The sequence below is a fragment of the Schistocerca nitens genome, chromosome 10 (assembly GCF_023898315.1).
Source record: "Schistocerca nitens isolate TAMUIC-IGC-003100 chromosome 10, iqSchNite1.1, whole genome shotgun sequence".
NCBI classification, from domain to species: domain Eukaryota; kingdom Metazoa; phylum Arthropoda; class Insecta; order Orthoptera; family Acrididae; genus Schistocerca; species Schistocerca nitens.
This window is the reverse complement of record NC_064623.1, coordinates 168880158-168899710: the sequence shown is the minus strand read 5'-3', so window position 1 is coordinate 168899710 and position 19553 is coordinate 168880158. Positions and strand designations below refer to the sequence as shown.

At 44.9% G+C, this 19553-nt stretch overlaps 1 protein-coding gene across 1 annotated transcript in view; it reads left to right on the top strand.

Moving 5' to 3' along the window:
• Window positions 1-19553, top strand: part of LOC126210119 (lysosomal-associated transmembrane protein 4B-like) — a 261374-nt gene that overhangs the window by 218784 nt on the left and 23037 nt on the right. The window contains exon 3 of the mRNA XM_049939262.1: window positions 16483-16636. Within this exon, the coding sequence (XP_049795219.1) occupies window positions 16483-16636 (154 nt within the window). The remainder of the gene's footprint in view (window positions 1-16482; window positions 16637-19553) is intronic.

Below are 19553 nucleotides of genomic sequence, written 5' to 3'. Positions count from 1 at the left end.
CCTTCCTACTTTCCTTTTCCCTGAAAACATTAAACCATTGGCAACATCTGCCCTGAATGACTTCAGTGAGGTCTTCTTGTCCAGAAATTCTCTTCGAAATACCAGCCAGGCATTTACAGCACTCAGATCTAGCATAAATCCAATCAATCTCATGTACCAACACCTAGTTTTCATTGGTACTCTGTAGAGCTCTATCAGCATACCAGCAATACCAACTCCTCCCATATGCTTGTTGTACTGACGTACAATACTGGGACAGGGCACATCAATTCTTCTTTTTTCATTGTTGTCCCATCATTTTACTGTTGAGAGTGGCTGGACACCACAAAACGAGCTTGCAAGTGTCACGATTTTATTGTTTTGAATATCCGCCGTAAGCATATGTAATATACTAATGGCACATGTACCAAGTATGGGCAATGTTGCTCACAGGCAACATAAAACTTTTATACTATTTACGTAATTCAAAAGAATATTAGATTGAAATATTTCTGCTGTAAACTCACCTCTGGGTATTTATTGAAGGAAATATTCTAAGATTACTCCCAATTTATTGAAATCCACTCTTTCGGAACCAAAATAAGACAGCCCTGTTGCTCACACGAGGGGATCTCTGTAACACCACTGCACAAACTGCCATCTCGTGTGGAAAACCTTGAACTATTACAACAACTGGCATTCGCAGCGTGTAAAGGAACAGACCCGTGGTCTAGGGTCGCCGGCACGGTAGCTCAGCGTGTTCGGTCAGAGAGCCGGTTGGCCTCTGTAATAAAAAACTGAGTGGAAGGATCAACCACCGAACTTGAAGAGGATGTCTTGCGACGTCCAGAACGACCAAACACAACGATCAACAACGAGAAAAATGTAAAAAAAAAGGGGGTAGCGTCTTTGATTCATAATCAAAACGTCTTCGGTCCCGGGTTCGATCCCCGCCACTGCCTAAATTTTGATAAGTAATCAGCATTGGCGGCCGAAGACTTCCGGCATAAGAAGTCAGCCTCATTCTGCCATCGGCCTTGTCAAAGAGGGCGGAGGAGCGGATAGAGGTTCAGGGCACTCTCTTGTCCTAGGGGTGGGAAATTGCCCCTAAAGGCGGAAGAATCAGCAATGATCAACGACATGAGGATGCAGAAGGCAATGGAAACCGCTGCATTAAAGACACGTAACGTGTATCCACAGGACATGTGGCCTGTAATTGAATAAGTGTCATGATGATCTCTCCATTGGCAAAAGATTCCAGAATAGTTCCCCATTCGGATCTCCGGGAGGGGACTGCCAAGGGGGAGGTTACCATGAGAAAAAGATTGAATAATCAGCGAAAGGATAACGTTCTACGAGTCGGGGCGTGGAATGTCAGAAGCTTGAACGTGGTAGGGAAACTAGAAAATCTGAAAAGGGAAATGCAAAGGCTCAATCTAGATATAGTAGGGGTCAGTGAAGTGAAGTGGAAGGAAGACAAGGATTTCTGGTCAGATGAGTATCGGGTAATATCAACAGCACCAGAAAATGGTACAACAGGTGTAGGATTCGTTATGAATAGGAAGGTAGGGCAGAGGGTGTGTTACTGTGTTCAGTGACCGGGTTGTTCTAATCAGAATCGACAACAGACCAACACCGACAACGATAGTTCAGGTATACATGCCGACGTCGCAAGCTGAAGATGAACAGATAGAGAAAGTGTATGAGGATATTGAAAGGGTAATGCAGTATGTAAAGGGGGACGAAAATCTAATAGTCATGGGCGACTGGAATGCAGTTGTAGGGGAAGGAGTAGAAGAAAAGGTTACAGGGGAATATGGGCTTGGGACAAGAAATGAAAGCGGAGGAAGACTAATTGAGTTCTGTAACAAGTTTCAGCTAGTAATAGCGAATACCCTGTTCAAGAACCACAAGAGGAGGAGGTATACTTTGAAAAGGCCGAGAGATACGGGAAGATTTCAATTAGATTACATCATGGTCAGACAGAGATTCCGAAATCAGATACTGGACTGTAAGGCGTACCCAGGAGCAGATATAGACTCAGATCACAATATAGTAGTGATGAAGAGTAGACTGAAGTTCAAGACATTAGTCAGGAAGAATCAATACGCAAAGAAGTGGGATACGGAAGTACTAAGGAATGACGAGATACGTTTGAGGTTCTCTAACGCTATAGATACAGCAATAAGGAATAGCGCAGTAGGCAGTACAGTTGAAGAGGAATGGACATCTCTAAAAAGGGCCATCACAGAAGTTGGGAAGGAAAACATAGGTACAAAGAAGGTAGCTGCGAAGAAACCATGGGTAACAGAAGAAATACTTCAGTTGATTGATGAAAGGAGGAAGTACAAACATGTTCCGGGAAAATCAGGAATACAGAAATACAAGTCGCTGAGGAATGAAATAAATAGGAAGTGCAGGGAAGCTAAGACGAAATGGCTGCAGGAAAAATGTGAAGACATCGAAAAAGATATGATTGTCGGAAGGACAGACTCAGCATACAGGAAAGTGAAAACAACCTTTGGTGACATTAAAAACAACGGTGGTAACATTAAGAGTACAACGGGAATTCCACTGTTAAATGCAGAGGAGAGAGCAGATAGGTGGAAAAAAGACATTGAAAGCCTCTATGAGGGTGAAGATTTGTCTGATGTGATAGACGAAGAAATAGGAGTCGATTTAGAAGAGATAGGGGATCCAGTATTAGAATCGGAATTTAAAAGAGCTATGGAGGACTTACGGTCAAATAAGGCAGAAGGGATGGATAACATTCCATCAGAATTTCTAAAATCATTGGGGGAAGTGGCAACAAAACGACTATTCACGTTGGTGTGTAGAATATATGAGTCTGGCGACATACCATCTGACTTTCGGAAAAGCATCGTCCACACAATTCCGAAGACGGCAAGAGCTGACAAGTGCGAGAATTATCGCACAATCAGCTTAACAGCTCATGCATCGAAGCTGCTTACAAGAATAATATACAGAAGAATGGAAAAGAAAATTGAGAATGCGCTAGGTGACGATCAGTTTGGCATTAGGAAAAGTAAAGGGACGAGAGAGGCAATTCTGACGTTACGGCTAATAATGGAAGCAAGGCTAAAGAAAAGTCAAGACAATTTCATAGGATTTGTCGACCTGGAAAAAGCGTTCGACAATATAAAATGGTGCAAGCTGTTCGAGATTCTGAAAAAAGTAGGGGTAAGCTATAGGGAGAGACGGGTCATATACAATATGTACAACAACCAAGAGGGAATAATAAGAGTGGACGATCAAGAACGAAGTGCTCGTATTAAGAAGGGTGTAAGACAAGGCTGTAGCCTTTCGCCCCTACTCTTCAATCTGTACATCGAGGAAGCAAAGATGGAAATAAAAGAAAGGTTCAGCAGTGGAATTAAAATACAAGGTGAAAGGATATCAATGATACGATTCGCTGATGACATTGCTATCCTGAGTGAAAGTGAAGAAGAATTAAATGATCTGCTGAACGGAATGAACAGTCTAATGAGTACACAGTATGGTTTGAGAGTAAATCGGAGAAAGACGAAGGTAATGAGAAGTAGTAGAAATGAGAACAGCGAGAAACTTAACATCAGGATTGATAGTCGCGCAGTCAATGAAGTTAAGGAATTCTGCTACCTAGGCAGTAAAATAACCAAAGACGGACGGAGCAAGGAGGACAGCAAAAGCAGACTCGCTATGGCAAAAAAGGCATTTCTGGCCAAGAGAAGTCTACTAATATCAAATACCGGCCTTAATTTGAGGAAGAAATTTCTGAGGATGTACGTCTGGAGTACAGCATTGTATGGTAGTGAAACATGGACTGTGGGAAAACCGAAAGAGAAGAGAATCGAAGTATTTGAGATGTGGTGCTATAGACGAATGTTGAAAATTAGGTGGACCCATAAGGTAAGGAATGAGGAGGTTCTATGCAGAATCGGAGTGGAAAGGAATATGTGGAAAACACTGATAAGGAGAAGGGACAGGATGATAGGACATCTGCTAAGACATGAGGGAATGACTTCCATGGTACTAGAGGGAGCTGTAGAGGGCAAAAACTGTAGAGGAAGACAGATTGGAATACGTCAAGAAAATAATTGAGGACGTAGGTTGCAAGTGCTACTCTGAGATGAAGAGGTTAGCACAGAAAGGAATTCGTGGCGCGCCGCATCAAACCAGTCAGTAGACTGATGGAAAAAAAAAAAAAAAAAAAAAAAAAAAAAAGCGAGGTATGACTTGAGAGCAACACTGTCAAATAAAGGGTTAAAATCGGCACGGTCCCGGAAAAATCGTGATGAATGGGAAATACAATTGTTGCTTTAATCGTCGTGAGTTGCTTTGCTCCTAAGGTACAGCTGTGTCTACATGCACATCTATACTCCATAAGCCGCTTTACAGTGTGTAACGGAGAGTACTTTGTGACCAATGCCGCTTCGCTCTTTTCCTGTTCCATTCGCGAAAGATTCGCGGGAAGAATAATTCCTGGTAAGCTCAGGGTCACCTCCAATGCCTCTGATTTTACCTTCCCGGTCTTTCCGTGAAATACACGTAGGGTGAAGCAATGGATTGGTCGGCTGTTCTAGGAACGTACGCTCTCGGAACTGAAACAGCAGACCACTCCCCGATGCAGAAAACCTCTGTTGCAGCACTCACCTCTGGAGTTGGCTCAGCATCTGCGTGACACTATCGCCCTTAATTTAAATGGAACTACAAAGAAACGTGCTGCTCTTCTCTGTATCTCCTCCCTTTCCTCTATCAATCCTATCTTCTACGAATCCCATATTGACGAGCAATATTCAAATATTGCTCAAATCAGGGTTTTATAAGCTACCGCCTTTGTGAGTGGACTATACAGGGTGATTCACGAAGATATGCAAATATTTTAATAAGTTATTCTAAAAGTAAAACTAAAGAAAAAAGTTCGTATAAACATAGGTCCGCAAGTGTTTAGTTACGGAGTTACGACCAATAAAAGATTGATGTTGATCAAGTTTTACAAGGACGTTCTATATTGAAAATAAAGAGAGACATGTATCGGCGTTTTGCCCACACTCCCTAGATTTGAAAAAAATAGAGGTCAAAGTTTGTGGCGGAAGGTTGTATTTTCAATGCTATACATTTTTTATTAATATATGAGGGGATAATGTTAGAGTAATTAACGTTTTTCTGTTTTCAAATTGCAGCTTGGGTACCCGTCATTCTGCGAACCTAGCAGAGGGAGATCGGCGGTTGAGCGGCGACTTAGTTAGTTGGTTGGTTGCGTGTTCCATTGATCAATCACACGGTACGGAAGCCCGTTATGATGTGGAACGTGTCAAGTGCACAAGAAATGCACATATGAAACAAGATTTTTTAATGTGTGTGTATATTACAATACAGTGTTAAAGATTAATATTTCAATTATTCACCCCATTCCCTTAAAGGGCACAACATGCATATTAGTAGATTTATTTATTCCTATTCAAGAATTCATCTATGGTATAGAAGGAGTTGTCAGGGAGATATGATTTAAATTTATTTTTGAAGCTATTACTGCTGTCTGTCAGACTTCTTATTTCATCTGGTAATTTGTCAAAAATTTTTATAGCATCTATTTCACCCCTTTCTGTGCCAAAGATAGGTTGAGTAGTATAAGTCTTTCTTTTTTCTGGCGTTATAATCATGAATGTCACTGTTGTTTTTAAACTGGCCCATGTTGTTGATAACAAATTTCGTTAGTAAATGTACTGTGAGGCTATTGTAAGAATTCCCAATGTTTTAAAAAGATGCGTACAAGACGTGCGACTATGAACCCCACACATTACTCTAACCACTTCCTTTTCAGCAATGAATACTTATTGTCTAAGTCTTGAGTTACTCCAAAATATTATTCCGTATGACATCAGAGAATGAAAGTATACATGTTAACTTACTAATTTCTGTGGTGTCACCGCCAGACACCACACTTGCTAGGTGGTAGCCTTTAAATCGGCCGCGGTCCGTTAGTATACGTCGGACCCGCGTGTCGCCACTATCAGTGATTGCAGACCGAGCGCCGCCACACGGCAGGTCTAGTCTAGAGAGACTCCCTAGCACTCGCTCCAGTTGTACAGCCGACTTTGCTAGCGATGGTTCACTGTCTACATACGCTTTCATTTGCAGAGATGACAGTTTAGCATAGTCTTCGTCATTTGCTACGACCTAGCAAGGCGCAATATTCAGTTACTATAAGTACTATCTTGTGAACAGATAATATTGTGACTCATGTACCATTAAGAGCGACGTTCATCATTAATGGATTAAAGTTAAGTATCAAACTAATTACGTGCGCTTTCTGAATTCTAATTCCTTGTCATGTTCCAGACCTCACGTCAGTATAGTTCTTCCCTCCTCACGCCAGCCTGCGTGAGCTAAAACGCGTGCATTTCGGCCTCCTCTAGTAACACGGTGTTGGCTTTTCTGCCAACACAACAATTTCTGTATCCTCAAAATTGGCAATCATTCTGACTGCAAAAGTTGCTGAAGCTAGTCGCCTTAGATGATCCAAAATATGAATTTTCCAATTAAGATTCTCAATTGTATGTACACCCAAAAACTTAGTATGCTCTGCCCTACAGGGTGTTTCAAAAATGACCGGTATATTTGAAACGGCAATAAAAACTAAACGAGCAGCGATAGAAATACACCGTTTGTTGCAATATGCTTGGGACAACAGTACATTTTCAGGCAGACAAACTTTCGAAATTACAGTAGTTACAATTTTCAACAACAGATGGCGCTGCGGTCTGGGAAACTCTATAGTACGATATTTTCCACATATCCACCATGCGTAGCAATAATATGGCGTAGTCTCTGAATGAAATTACCCGAAACCTTTGACAACCTGGCGGAATGGCTTCACATGCAGATGAGATGTACTGCTTCAGCTGTTCAATTGTTTCTGGATTCTGGCGGTACACCTGGTCTTTCAAGTGCCCCACAGAAAGAAGTCACAGGGGTTCATGTCTGGCGAATAGGGAGGCCAATCCACGCCGCCTCCTGTATGTTTCGGATAGCCCAAAGCAATCACACGATCATCGAAATATTCATTCAGGAAATTAAAGACGTCGGCCGTGCGATGTGGCCGGGCACCATCTTGCATAAACCACGAGGTGTTCGCAGTGTCGTCTAAGGCAGTTTGTACCGCCACAAATTCACGAAGAATGTCCAGATAGCGTGATGCAGTAATCGTTTCGGATCTGAAAAATGGGCCAATGATTCCTTTGGAAGAAAAGGCGGCCCAGACCAGTACTTTTTGAGGTTGCAGGGACGATGGGACTGCCACATGGGGCTTTTCGGTTCCCCATATGCGCCAGTTCTGTTTATTGACGAAGCCGTCCAGGTAAAAATAAGCTTCGTCAGTAAACCAAATGCTGCCCACATGCATATCGCCGTCATCAATCCTGTGCACTATATCATTAGCGAATGTCTCTCGTGCAGCAATGGTAGCGGCGCTGAGGGGTTGGCGCGTTTGAATTTTGTATGGATAGAGGTGTAAACTCTGGCGCATGAGACGATACGTGGACGTTGGCGTCATTTGGACCGCAGCTGCAACACGGCGAACGGAAACCCGAGGCCGCTGTTGGATCACCTGCTGCACTAGCTGAGCGTTGCCCTCTGTGGTTGCCGTACGCGGTCGCCCTACCTTTCCAGCACGTTCATCCGTCACGTTCCCAGTCCGTTGAAATTTTTCAAACAGATCCTTTATTGTATCGCTTTTCGGTCCTTTGGTTACATTAAACCTCCGTTGAAAACTTCGTCTTGTTGCAACAACACTGTGTTCTAGGCGGTGGAATTCAAACACCAGAAAAATCCTCTGTTCTAAGGAATAAACCATGTTGTCTACAGCACACTTGCACGTTGTGAACAGCACACGCTTACAGCAGAAAGACGACGTACAGAATGGCGCACCCACAGACTGCGTTGTCTTCTATATCTTTCACATCACTTGCAGCGCCATCTGTTGTTGAAAATTGTAACTACTGTAATTTCGAAAGTTTGTCTGCCTGAAAATGTACTGTTGTCCCAAGCATATTGCAACAAACGGTGTATTTCTATCGCTGCTCGTTTAGTTTTTATTGCCGTTTCAAATATACCGGTCATTTTTGAAACACCCTGTATTACCAGACCGCTGGTCCGTATTCCATTCTTGGTAGTAGCGTTTCTTTATTCGATTTTTTGCGGAGTATCTGGTAGTACATTGGTAGCTGGATTCTTTTCTTTGCCCTTTTTTGAAGTGAAACATCAGGAGGTATGACTAATAATCAAATTGGTATATATAACATACTTACAGTTGCTTTTTGTCCTGATACGTAGTGCAACAATACAGCTAAACTGTATTATTGCAGAATCCTAACTGATCGTCTATTCGTGAGAGTTCTTGCAATCAGCGGGATGAAACTTATTGTATAAACAGCAAAACATAAATATTACCATACTATGCGCAACACACGAACGAAATTTCGCCAATGACATGTTTTACAATACATTGTTCTTGAAAAATATATCTGATTCACGTTGCTAAAAAGAGATCTGTCAGATATCAATTTGGATGCGTACCGAGCGTATAAAATTACACCTTGAAAGACAGGCATTGCAGCATGTTATGCACCAATGCACGAATTTTAATAGCATCCGTCCTATCTTGTAATTCTCTGCTCGGCTGTGAGATCCATGATTTTGAAGTCGTGCGATGAAATTACTCGCTTGTCGGAAATAGGAAACGTCACATGGTTGACAAGGCGAGGTACATTTCGGTGGTATAACCTTCACGGTGCAGGTGGGCGGAGCGTCATCGTCTACGAAAGTCATATCATTGTGTGTCATGTATCACAATGAAAATAACTTATATATGTGTGTGAAATCTTATGGGACTTAACTGCTAAGGTCATCAGTCCCGAAGCTTACACACTACTTAACCTAAATTATCCTAAGGACAAACACACACACACACACCCATGCCCGAGGGAGGACTCGAACCTCCGCTGGGATCAGCCGAACAGTCCATGACTGCTGCGCCCTAGACCGCTCGGCTAATCTCGCGCGGCAATGAAAATAACTGTCAATACATCCTTTATACATATCTGATTATTAATCACACCTCTCGATGCTGTATTTTTTTTAAAAAAGGTGTTTCCATTATCAGATACACCGACAAAAAATCCAATGAAAAAAAAACGTGACCCAAAATCAAACACGGGACAGTACTTTTGTGCTCTAATGCTTTGAGTGCTCGATCGCTCTGCTAGACGTTTAGAATGACGGGTAGCCTAGCTACAGCGTGAAAACACAAAAACTTTAATAACTCGAACATTATTTACATCGGACCCCCTGATATGTTGAAACTTCCTGGCAGACTAAAACTGTGTGCCGGACCGAGACTCGAACTCGGGACCTTTGCCTTTAGCGGGCAAATGCTCTACCAGGAATGCTAGTTCTGCAAGGTTCGTAGAAGACCTTCTGTGAAGTTTGGAAGGTAGGAAACGAGGTACTGGCAGAATTGAAGCTGTGAGGACGGGTCGTGAGTCGTGCTTGGGTATCTCAGATGGTAGAGCACTTGCCTGCGAAAGGTAAAGGTCGCGAGTTCGAGTCTCAGTCCGGTACACAGTTTTAGTCTGCCAGGAAGTTTCATATCAGCGCACACTCGACTGCAGAGTGAAAATCTCATTCTGACCCCTAATATGTTATTAAAAGGTTCGATTTTAGACGAGCTTTCAACGCCTAGCGTTGAATATACGATTTTCTCTTATCGACTTTGACGTCCACTTTTTTTCAAAAACTAAGGATTGTCTTGGCAACCTTATTTTCGATACAGAACATCCTTGCAAAGCTAGATAAAAATACATAAAATGTTGTATTTGTGGGGATCTACAGGTTCCAGCTGCTTAATAAACGAAAACATGGTCCGTAGTACGCTGTAATGCGAGGTTTATATAATCATGCTTTTTGCTAATTTCAACTAAGCGTCATCGTCAAGCAGACTTTTAACATCTGCATTTCATGTCATTTTCAAATTACTCTTAATTACAAGTATAAAATAGCCATATTTCGTCATTTTACAAAAGGATCCATTCCACAGTGAGCTTTGCTGTATGTACAAGAATATGGTAATTCCATGATGTATACAGAGCAAAGTTGGTGTCGTTGTAGCGTGGATCCTTTCGTATAATGACGGAATATGGCTGTGATCTGAAAATGACATGAAATAGAGATGTTACAAAAATGCTTGACAATGACGCTTAGTCGAAATTAGCGAATTATGTATATGTCCCGTTACAGCCCACTAAGGACAATGTTTACGTATATTATAGCTCAAAATGGGTGACCGACATGTTAGACCCTCTTTCACTAGTGCATATTCTGTGCTCAGCAGACTTATGTCCGCACCCGTTAGCTGAGTGGAAGCCGGCACGGTAGCTCAGCGTGTTCGGTCAAAGAGCTGGTTGGCCTCTGTAATAAAAAACTGAGTGGAAGGATCAACACACGAACTTGACCGGATGTCGTGTGACGTCCGCAACGACCACACACACACAAAAAAAAAGTGGTCAGCGCCCGCGTTCCATTACCGGCTGGGTCGGAGATTTTTTTCCCTCAGGGACTGGGTGTTGTGTTGTCCTAATTATCATCATTTCATCCACATCGACGCGCAAGTTGCCGAAGTGGCGTCAATCGAAAGACTTGCGCCCGGCGAACCGTTACCCGACGGGAGACCCTAATCACACGACATTCACAGTTTAGTAGACTGTTCATTGCTTTCGAAAGATCCTGTAATTTTCTTCATGTTCATAGAAGATGGCAGTGTTCTTAGCGGCTATTATTTGTGATGAAATTAGAATTATATTAATACCTTCAGCTGCTGGCGGGCGTTGATATATATCAACGGGGACAGATGAAAAAGTGTGCCCCGACCAGGACTCGAACTCGAGATCTCCTTCTTACATGGCAAACTCACTATCCTTTTGAGCCACCGAGGGCATTGAGGATGGTGCGACTGCAGGGACTATCTCGCGCACGCCTCCCGCGAGACCCACATTCTCACCTTGTATGTCCACACACTACATGCGTAGTGTCCCACCCCAACACACTCATTACTCGTGGAAGACATTCTTACCAAGTCCCGGAGCAGTTCGGGAATATGTGTGCATCCGCACAGAAGAAGGTCATGGTCGGTATTGCCAGAACTATACACTTAAATGGATATGGTGTCTGTTCTTTCGACATGTCCGAAAGAACAGACACCATATCCGTATATTATTTTTGATATCCTTTCAGCTTGCACTGTAATCTCACCTCAGAAGTGGGTAATTAAGAGGGTTGGAATTTTAATCTACATCTACATGATTACTCTGCAATTCACATTTAAGTGTTTGGCAGAGGGTTCATCGAACCACAATCATACTATCTCTCTACCATTGCACTCCCGAACAGCGCCCGGGAAAAACGAACACCTAAACATTTCTGTTCGAGCTCTGATTTATCTTATTTTATTTCGATGATCATTCCTACCTATGTAGGTTGGGCTCAACAAAATATTTTCGCATTCGGAAGAGAAAGTTGGTGACTGAAATTTCGTAAATAGATCTCGCCGTGACGAAAAACGTCTTTGCTTTAATGACTTCCATCCCAACTCGCGTATCATATCTGCCACACTCTCTCCCCTATTACGTGATAATACAAAACGAGCTGCCCTTTTTTGCACCCTTTCGATGTCCTCCGTCAATCCCACCTGGTAAGGATCCCACAGCGCGCAGCAATATTCTAACAGACGACGAACGAATGTACTGTAAGCTGTCTCTTTATTTTTTGTTGTATCTTCTAAGTGTCCTGCCAATGAAACGCAACCTTTGGCTCGTCTTGCCCACAATATTATCTATGTGGTCTTTCCAACTGAAGTTATTCGTAATTTTAACACCCAGGTACTTAGTTGAATTGACAGCCTTGAGAATTGTACTATTTATCGAGTAATCGACTTCCAACGGATTTCTTTTGGAACTCCTGTGGATCACCTGACACTTTTCATTATTTAGCGTCAACTGCCACCTACCACACCATACAGCAATCTCTTCTAAATCGCTTTGCAACTGATACTGGTCTTCGGATGACCTTACTAGACGGTAAATTACAGAATAATCTCCGAACAACCTAAGAGAACTGCTCAGATTGTCACCCAGGTCATTTATATAGATCAGAAACAGCAGAGGTCCCCGGACGCTTCCCTGGGGAACACCTGATATCACTTCAGTTTTACTCGATGATTTGCCGTCTATTACTACGAACTGCGACCTTCCTGACAGGAAATCACGAATCCAGTCGCACAACTGAGACGATACCCCATAGGCCCGCAGGTTGATTAGAAGTCGCTTGTGAGGAACGGTGTCAAAAGTTTTCCGGAAATCTAGAAATACGGAATGGTGGCAAGTATTTATTTACAGCTCGTACAAAATAGATACGTGTTTCAAAGGTTTACTGACCTTCAGAATAATCATCAGCATTGTGTATAACCCATTGCCAGCGATGTGGTGGTCGTAAGGTACTCTTAGCAGTGCCAGTTGTGTTGACAGTTCGAGCGGTGCGGTCTATTGCCCGACGAATTTGTATCAGTTCTGAGGGGAATGCCGTGAAGTGTTTCCTTCAGTTTAGAAATCGAAATCACGAGGGCTTAAGCCAGGGGAGTGCAGTAGGTGGTATAGGACTTTGCAACCCCATTAGTCAAGCAAAGCAGTAACAGCTCGTACTGTACTTGCTTGAGCATTGTCCTGCAACATGATGGACATGTCCTGCAGAAAGTGTCATCACTTGTGTCTCTGTGCTGTTCGTCTTTGGGACACAACCTACGACCAGCTTAGAGACAGAAGTGATGACACTTTCTGCAGGACCTGGCCATCATTTTGCAGGACAATGCTCAAGGACGTACAGTGCGACCTGTTACTGATTTGTTTGACTGATGGGGCTGCTAAGTGCTGTACCACCTACTTCACTGCCCTCACTTAAGCCCTCGTGAGTTCAACTCGATTTCTAAACAGAAGGAAACACTTCGCGGCATTCGCTTCAGAACCGCTACATATTCGTCGCGCAATAGACCGCACCGCTCGAACTGTCAACACAACTGGCACTGCTAAGAGTATCCTACGACTTCCACATCGCTGGCAACGGGTAATGCACAATGCTGGTGACGACTTTGAAGGTCAGTAAAACTTTGAAACACGTATCTATTTTGTGCGAGCTGTAAATAAATAGTTGCCACCATTAAAATTCCAACCCTCGTAATTACCCACTTCTGAGGTGAGATTACAGTGCAAGCTGAAAGGATATCAAAAATAATATACTTCTATGGATATGGTGTCTGTTCTTTCGGACATGTCCCAAAGAACAGACACCATATCCATTTAAGTGTATAGTTCTGCAACACCGACCATGACCTACTTCTTCTGTGCGGATGCACACATATTCCCGAACTGCTCCGGGACTTGGTAAGAATGTCTTCCACGAAAATGAGTGTGTTGGGGTGGGACACTACGCATGTAGTGTGTGGACATGCAAGGTGAGAATGTGGGTCTCGCGGAAGGCGTGCGCGAGATAGTCCCTGCAGTCGCACCATCCTCTGTGCCCTCGGTGGCTTAGAAGGATAGAGAGTCTGCCATGTAAGCAGGAGATCTCAAGTTCGAGTCCTGGTCGGGGCACACTTTTTCACCTGTCCCCGTTGATATATATCAACGCCCGTCAGCAAGAATGGTTCAAATGGCTCTGAGCACTATGGGACTTAAGATCTGTGGTCATCAGTCCCCTAGAACTTAGAACTACTTAAACCTAACTAACCTAAGGACATCACACAACACCCAGTCATCACGAGGCAGAGAAAAATCCCTGACTCCGCCGGGAATCGAACCCGGGAACCCGGGCGTGGGAAGCGGGACGCCCGTTAGCAGGTGGGAACACTGCCATCTTCTATGAACGTGAAGAAAATTACAGGATCTTTCGAATGCAATGAACAGTCTACTAAAATGTAAATGTCGTGTGACTAGGGCCTCCCGTCGAGTAGACGGTTCGCCGGGTGAAAGTCCTTCGATTTGACGCCACTTCGGCGACTTGCGCGTCGATGTGGATGAAATGATGATGGTTAAGACAACACAACACCCAGTCCCTGAGGGAAAAAAATCTCCGACCCAGCCGGGAATCGAACGCGGGCGCTGACCACTTTTTTGTGTGTGTATGGTCGTTGCGGACGTCACACGACATCCGTTCAAGTTTGTTTGTTGATCCTTCCACTCAGTTTTTTATTACAGAGGCCAACCAGCTCTTTGACCGAACACGCTGAGCTACCGTGCCGGCTTCAACTCAGCTAACGGGTGCGGACATAAGTCTGCTGAGCACAGAATATGCACTAGTGAAAGAGGGTCTAACATGTCGGTCACCCATTTTGAGCTATAATATACGTAAACATTGTCCTGGGTAGGCTGTAACGCGACATATATAATTCGCTAATTTCGACTAAGCGTCATTGTCAAGCATTTTTGTAACATCTCTATTTCACGTCATTTTCAAATCACAGCCATATTCCGTCATTCTACGAAAGGATCCACGCTACAACGACACCAACTTTGCTCTGTATACAACATGGAATTACCATATTCTTGTACATATAGCAAAAAAATGTTCAAATGTGTGTGAAATCCTATAGGACTTAACTGCTAAGGTCATCAGTCCCTAAGCTTACACACTACGTGACCTAAATTATCTTAAGGACAAACACTCACAGCCATGTCCGAGGGAGGACTCGAACCTCCGCCGGAATCAGCCGCACAGTCCATGACTGCAGCGCCTGAGACCGCTCGGTTAATCCCGCTCGGATAAATACACTCCTGGAAATTGAAATAACAACACCGTGAATTCATTGTCCCAGGAAGGGGAAACTTTATTGACACATTCCTGGGGTCAGATACATCATATGATCACACTGACAGAACCACAGGCACATAGACACAGGCAACAGAGCATGCACAATGTCGGCACTAGTACAGTGTATATCCACCTTTCGCAGCAATGCAGGCTGCTATTCTCCCATGGAGACGATCGTAGAGATGCTGGATGTAGTCCTGTGGAACGGCTTGCCATGCCATTTCCACCTGGCGCCTCTGTTGGACCAGCCTTCGTGCTGGACGTGCAGACCGCGTGAGACGACGCTTCATACAGTCCCAAACATACTCAATGGGGGACAGATCCGGAGATCTTGCTGGCCAGGGTAGTTGACTTACACCTTCTAGAGCACGTTGGGTGGCACGGGATACATGCGGACGTGCATTGTCCTGTTGGAACAGCAAGTTCCCTTGCCGGTCTAGGAATGATAGAACGATGGGTTCGATGACAGTTTGAATGTACCGTGCACTATTCAGTGTCCCCTTGACGATCACCAGTGGTGTACGGCCAGTGTAGGAGATCGCTCCCCACACCATGATGCCGGGTGTTGGCCCTGTGTGCCTCGGTCGTATGCAGCCCTGATTGTGGCGCTCACCTGCACGGCGCCAAACACGCATACGACCATCATTGGCACCGAGGCAGAAGCGACCCTCACCGCTGAAGACGACACGTCTCCATTCGTCCCTCCATTCACGCCTGTCGCGACACCACTGGAGGCGGGCTGCACGATGTTGGGGCGTGAGCGGAAGACGGCCTAACGGTGTGCGGGACCGTAGCCCAGCTTCATGGAGACGGTTGCGAATGGTCCTCGCCGATACCCCAGGAGCAACAGTGTCCCTAATTTGCTGGAAAGTCGCGGTGCGGTCCCCTGCGGCACTGCGTAGGATCCTACGGTCTTGGCGTGCATCCGTGCGTCGCTGCGGTCCGGTCCCAGGTCGACGGGCACGTGCACCTTCCGCCGACCACTGGCGACAACATCGATGTACTGTGGAGACCTCACGCCCCACGTGTTGAGCAATTCGGCGGTACGTCCACCCGGCCTCCCGCATGCCCACTATACGCCCTCGCTCAAAGTCCGTCAACTGCACATACGGTTCACGTCCACGCTGTCGCGGCATGCTACCAGTGTTAAAGACTGCGATGGAGCTCCGTATGCCACGGCAAACTGGCTGACACTGACGGCGGTGGTGCACAAATGCTGCGCAGCTAGCGCCATTCGACGGCCAACACCGCGGTTCCTGGTGTGTCCGCTGTGCCGTGCGTGTGATCATTGCTTGTACAGCCCTCTCGCAGTGTCCGGAGCAAGTATGGTGGGTCTGACACACCGGTGTCAATGTGTTCTTTTTTCCATTTCCAGGAGTGTAGTTGGCACTATTAAAGTTCCAACCCTAGTACTTTTCGTTTGTGAGGAGTGTTACAGTTTTGTGCATAACTGTCATGTGATATCTCGCGATACAGAAGATTAGCCTCGTTCCATTCTGCTCTCCCGCCTGCTCATACAGCTTCAGACGGCTGGTGCACTGTACCTGTGGTGTGGTACCGAGTGCAGTGTGTTTTGTGTGTGTGCCGCAGGCGGCCAGCGTGGTGCAGCTGGCGACGATGGTGTACCGCTGGGAGACGGGCGACTACATGGGAGGCTCCAACGACCAGACGCTCCAGCGCGTCTTCAACCAAGAAGAGGCCAACCTGCTTCGCCGCCCGTACCTCAACTCACTGGAGATCATGTGTAAGTCCCGGCACCCAGTGTTACGAGGGTGGTTCAATAAGTACTGTCTTACTTCTACTACACGTTTTCCCGCGGGTTTTAGCAAAACGCTTTTCCTGAGTGGGGTGACAACTTGTCTCTTATCTGGGCCTAGATGTTGTTGTTGTTGTTGTTGTTGTGGTGGTGGTGGTGGTCTTCAGTCCTGAGACTGGTTTGATGCAGCTCTCCATGCTATTCTATCCTGTGCAAGCTGTTTCATCTCCCAGTACCTACTGCAACCTACATCCTTCTGAATCTGCTTAGTGTATTCATCTTTACCCTCCAATTCTAAATTTGTGATCCCTTGATGCCTCAGAAAATGCCCTTCCAACCGGTCCCTTCTTCTTGTCAAGCTGTGCCACAAACTCCTCTTCTCCCCTGTTCTATTCAGTACCTCCTCATTAGTTACATGATCTACCCATCTAATCTTCAGCATTCTTCTGTTGCACCACATTTCGAAAGCTTCTCTTCTCTTCCTGTCCAAACTATTTATCGCCCATGTTTCACTTCCATACATGGCTACACTCCATACAACTACTTTCAGAAACGACTTCCTGACACTTAAATCAATACCCGATGTTAACAAATTTCTCTTCTTCAGAAACGCTTTCCTTACCATTGCCAGTCTACATTTTATAACCTCTCTACTTCGACCATCATCTGTTATTTTGCTCCCCAAATAACAAAACTCCTTTTCTACTTTAAGTGTCTCATTTCCTAATCTAATTCCCTCAGCATTACCCGACTTAATTCGACTACATTCCATTATCCTCGTTTTGCCTTTGTTGATGTTCATCTTATATCCTCCTTTCAAGACTCTGTCCATTCAGTTCAACTGCTCTTCCAAGTCCTTTGCTGTCTCTGATAGAATTACAATGTCATCGGCGAATCTCAAAGTTTTTATCTCTTCTCCATGGATTTTAATACCTACTCCGAACTTTTCTTTGGGGGAAGCTTACATGCATACATTAGTGTGCAAAACTTAAGAACGAAAGTAACTGTCGAATGATGTGTCACTGTCAAATAATGTGTCTCGATGAAACTTGGACGATACATGGAAAGAACGCTACATTATATCATAGAAGGTAACTGGGAGACAGGCACAATGGGACGAACAAAAATGTCACTTTTATTCAAAGACATTAATTACATTGGAGTCATTGCGATTGATGGTGGCACCAATGGCATTAAAAAGGTGGTAGATGGTGCTTATAGGGTGTGTTATCACCGTGGGCAGAACTGCTTGCTCTGAAACATGCTGCCATGCTGGCTCTGAGCACTATGGGACTTAACATCTATGGTCATCAGTCCCCTAGAACTTAGAACTACTTAAACCTAACTAACCTAAGGACATCACATAACACCCAGTCATCACGAGGCAGAGAAAATCCCTGACCCCGCCGGGAATTGAACCCGGGAACCCGGGCGCGGGAAGCGAGAACGCTACCGCACAACCACGAGATGCGGGCACACAAGGTTACTAACGAGTTCTTTTGTTCGGGCGTTCCATTCCCCCACTAGCTCTGTTGACAACTGCTGCGTGGTCCTTGGGATATGTGGACGTGCTCTCATCAATGCATCCCACACGTGGTGTGTGACACTGAAGTCCAGAGAAAGGCAGTTCAGTCCATTTGGTGAATATCCTCTCGTTCCGAAACTCCTCCACCTGATCTGGCCCATACGGCCGTGCATTTGCCATCTTTATAAAATGAAGTCACGGACGAATGCACCCCTATAATGTTGGTCGGTTGATTTGGGGAAGAGGACCAAGCAGTGAGGTCACCGGTCCCACCAGATTGCGGAAGGACAGGGAAGGAAGTTGGCTGTGCCCTTTCGAAGGAACTATCCCGGCATTTGCCTGAAGCGATTTAGGGAAATCACGGGAAACCTAAATCGGGAGGCTGGACGCAGGTTTGAACCATCGTCCTCCCGAATGCGAGTCCAGTGTGGTGTCCACTGCACCACCTCTCTTGGTCCACCCCTGTAAAGACGTACACGGTGAAGGAATACAGTCACTCAGTAATGTTGGCCAGTGGCTCCCTATACCATATTACCTTGCCCACAAAAACGATTATGCTTGACAATGTTCCTGGGTGCACGTTCCCAGCATTGGCAATGTGAATGGCGCTGTGAATCACTACTCAGAGTGAACCTACTTTCATCCGAGAAGAGGACGCGGCGGCACTCCTTGTTGGTCCAGTCTTCACGCCCTTGGCACCTTTGGAAACTGTTTCGCCAACGTGACGATGTCAACAGAGCACAATGTACTTGTTCTCGGACGAAGAACCGCTCCCAGTAATTCGTTGTGCCACTGTGGAGCGTGAGATTACAGGCCTTGCAGTCCTGTTAAATATGATTGCTGTTGCCCACGCTCTTCCGTGTGAGTCCCTTCCTGCCTGTTGTACATTGTAGTGGTCATCTACTGCTGTAGTCGACCACGTCCTCTCCTTTGGGCAGCATTGCCTGTGGTTTGAAACACTCCCTGCAAATGTGAAACAATACTATGAACAATAACAAATTCCTATGCTACACTCATCACACTTCGCCTTTCTTCCAGTTTCCCATCGGTTCTTGCCATATGTTGTCCCTGGACCACATTCTAACGACAAACATTACCACAGTCCAACTTAACAGTTAATTGCCGATTCACACACTATGTCGCTTCAACTGCCTCGTGTTGAGGGGCCAGCCCTATTTGACACTATAATCACGCTGTGTGACGTCCGGATTTCTGTGCAAGACTGGCAGACCACTGGCAACATGCTCCTTAACTTTAATTCATTTCCTCTGACACAGTAAAATGTTATGTTACTCTATGTCTTGTCTGTAACTTTTGCAGAGTAGTGTAATAACTTTATATGAGGTGTGTTCAGTAAGTAATGCAACACCTTTTTTTTTC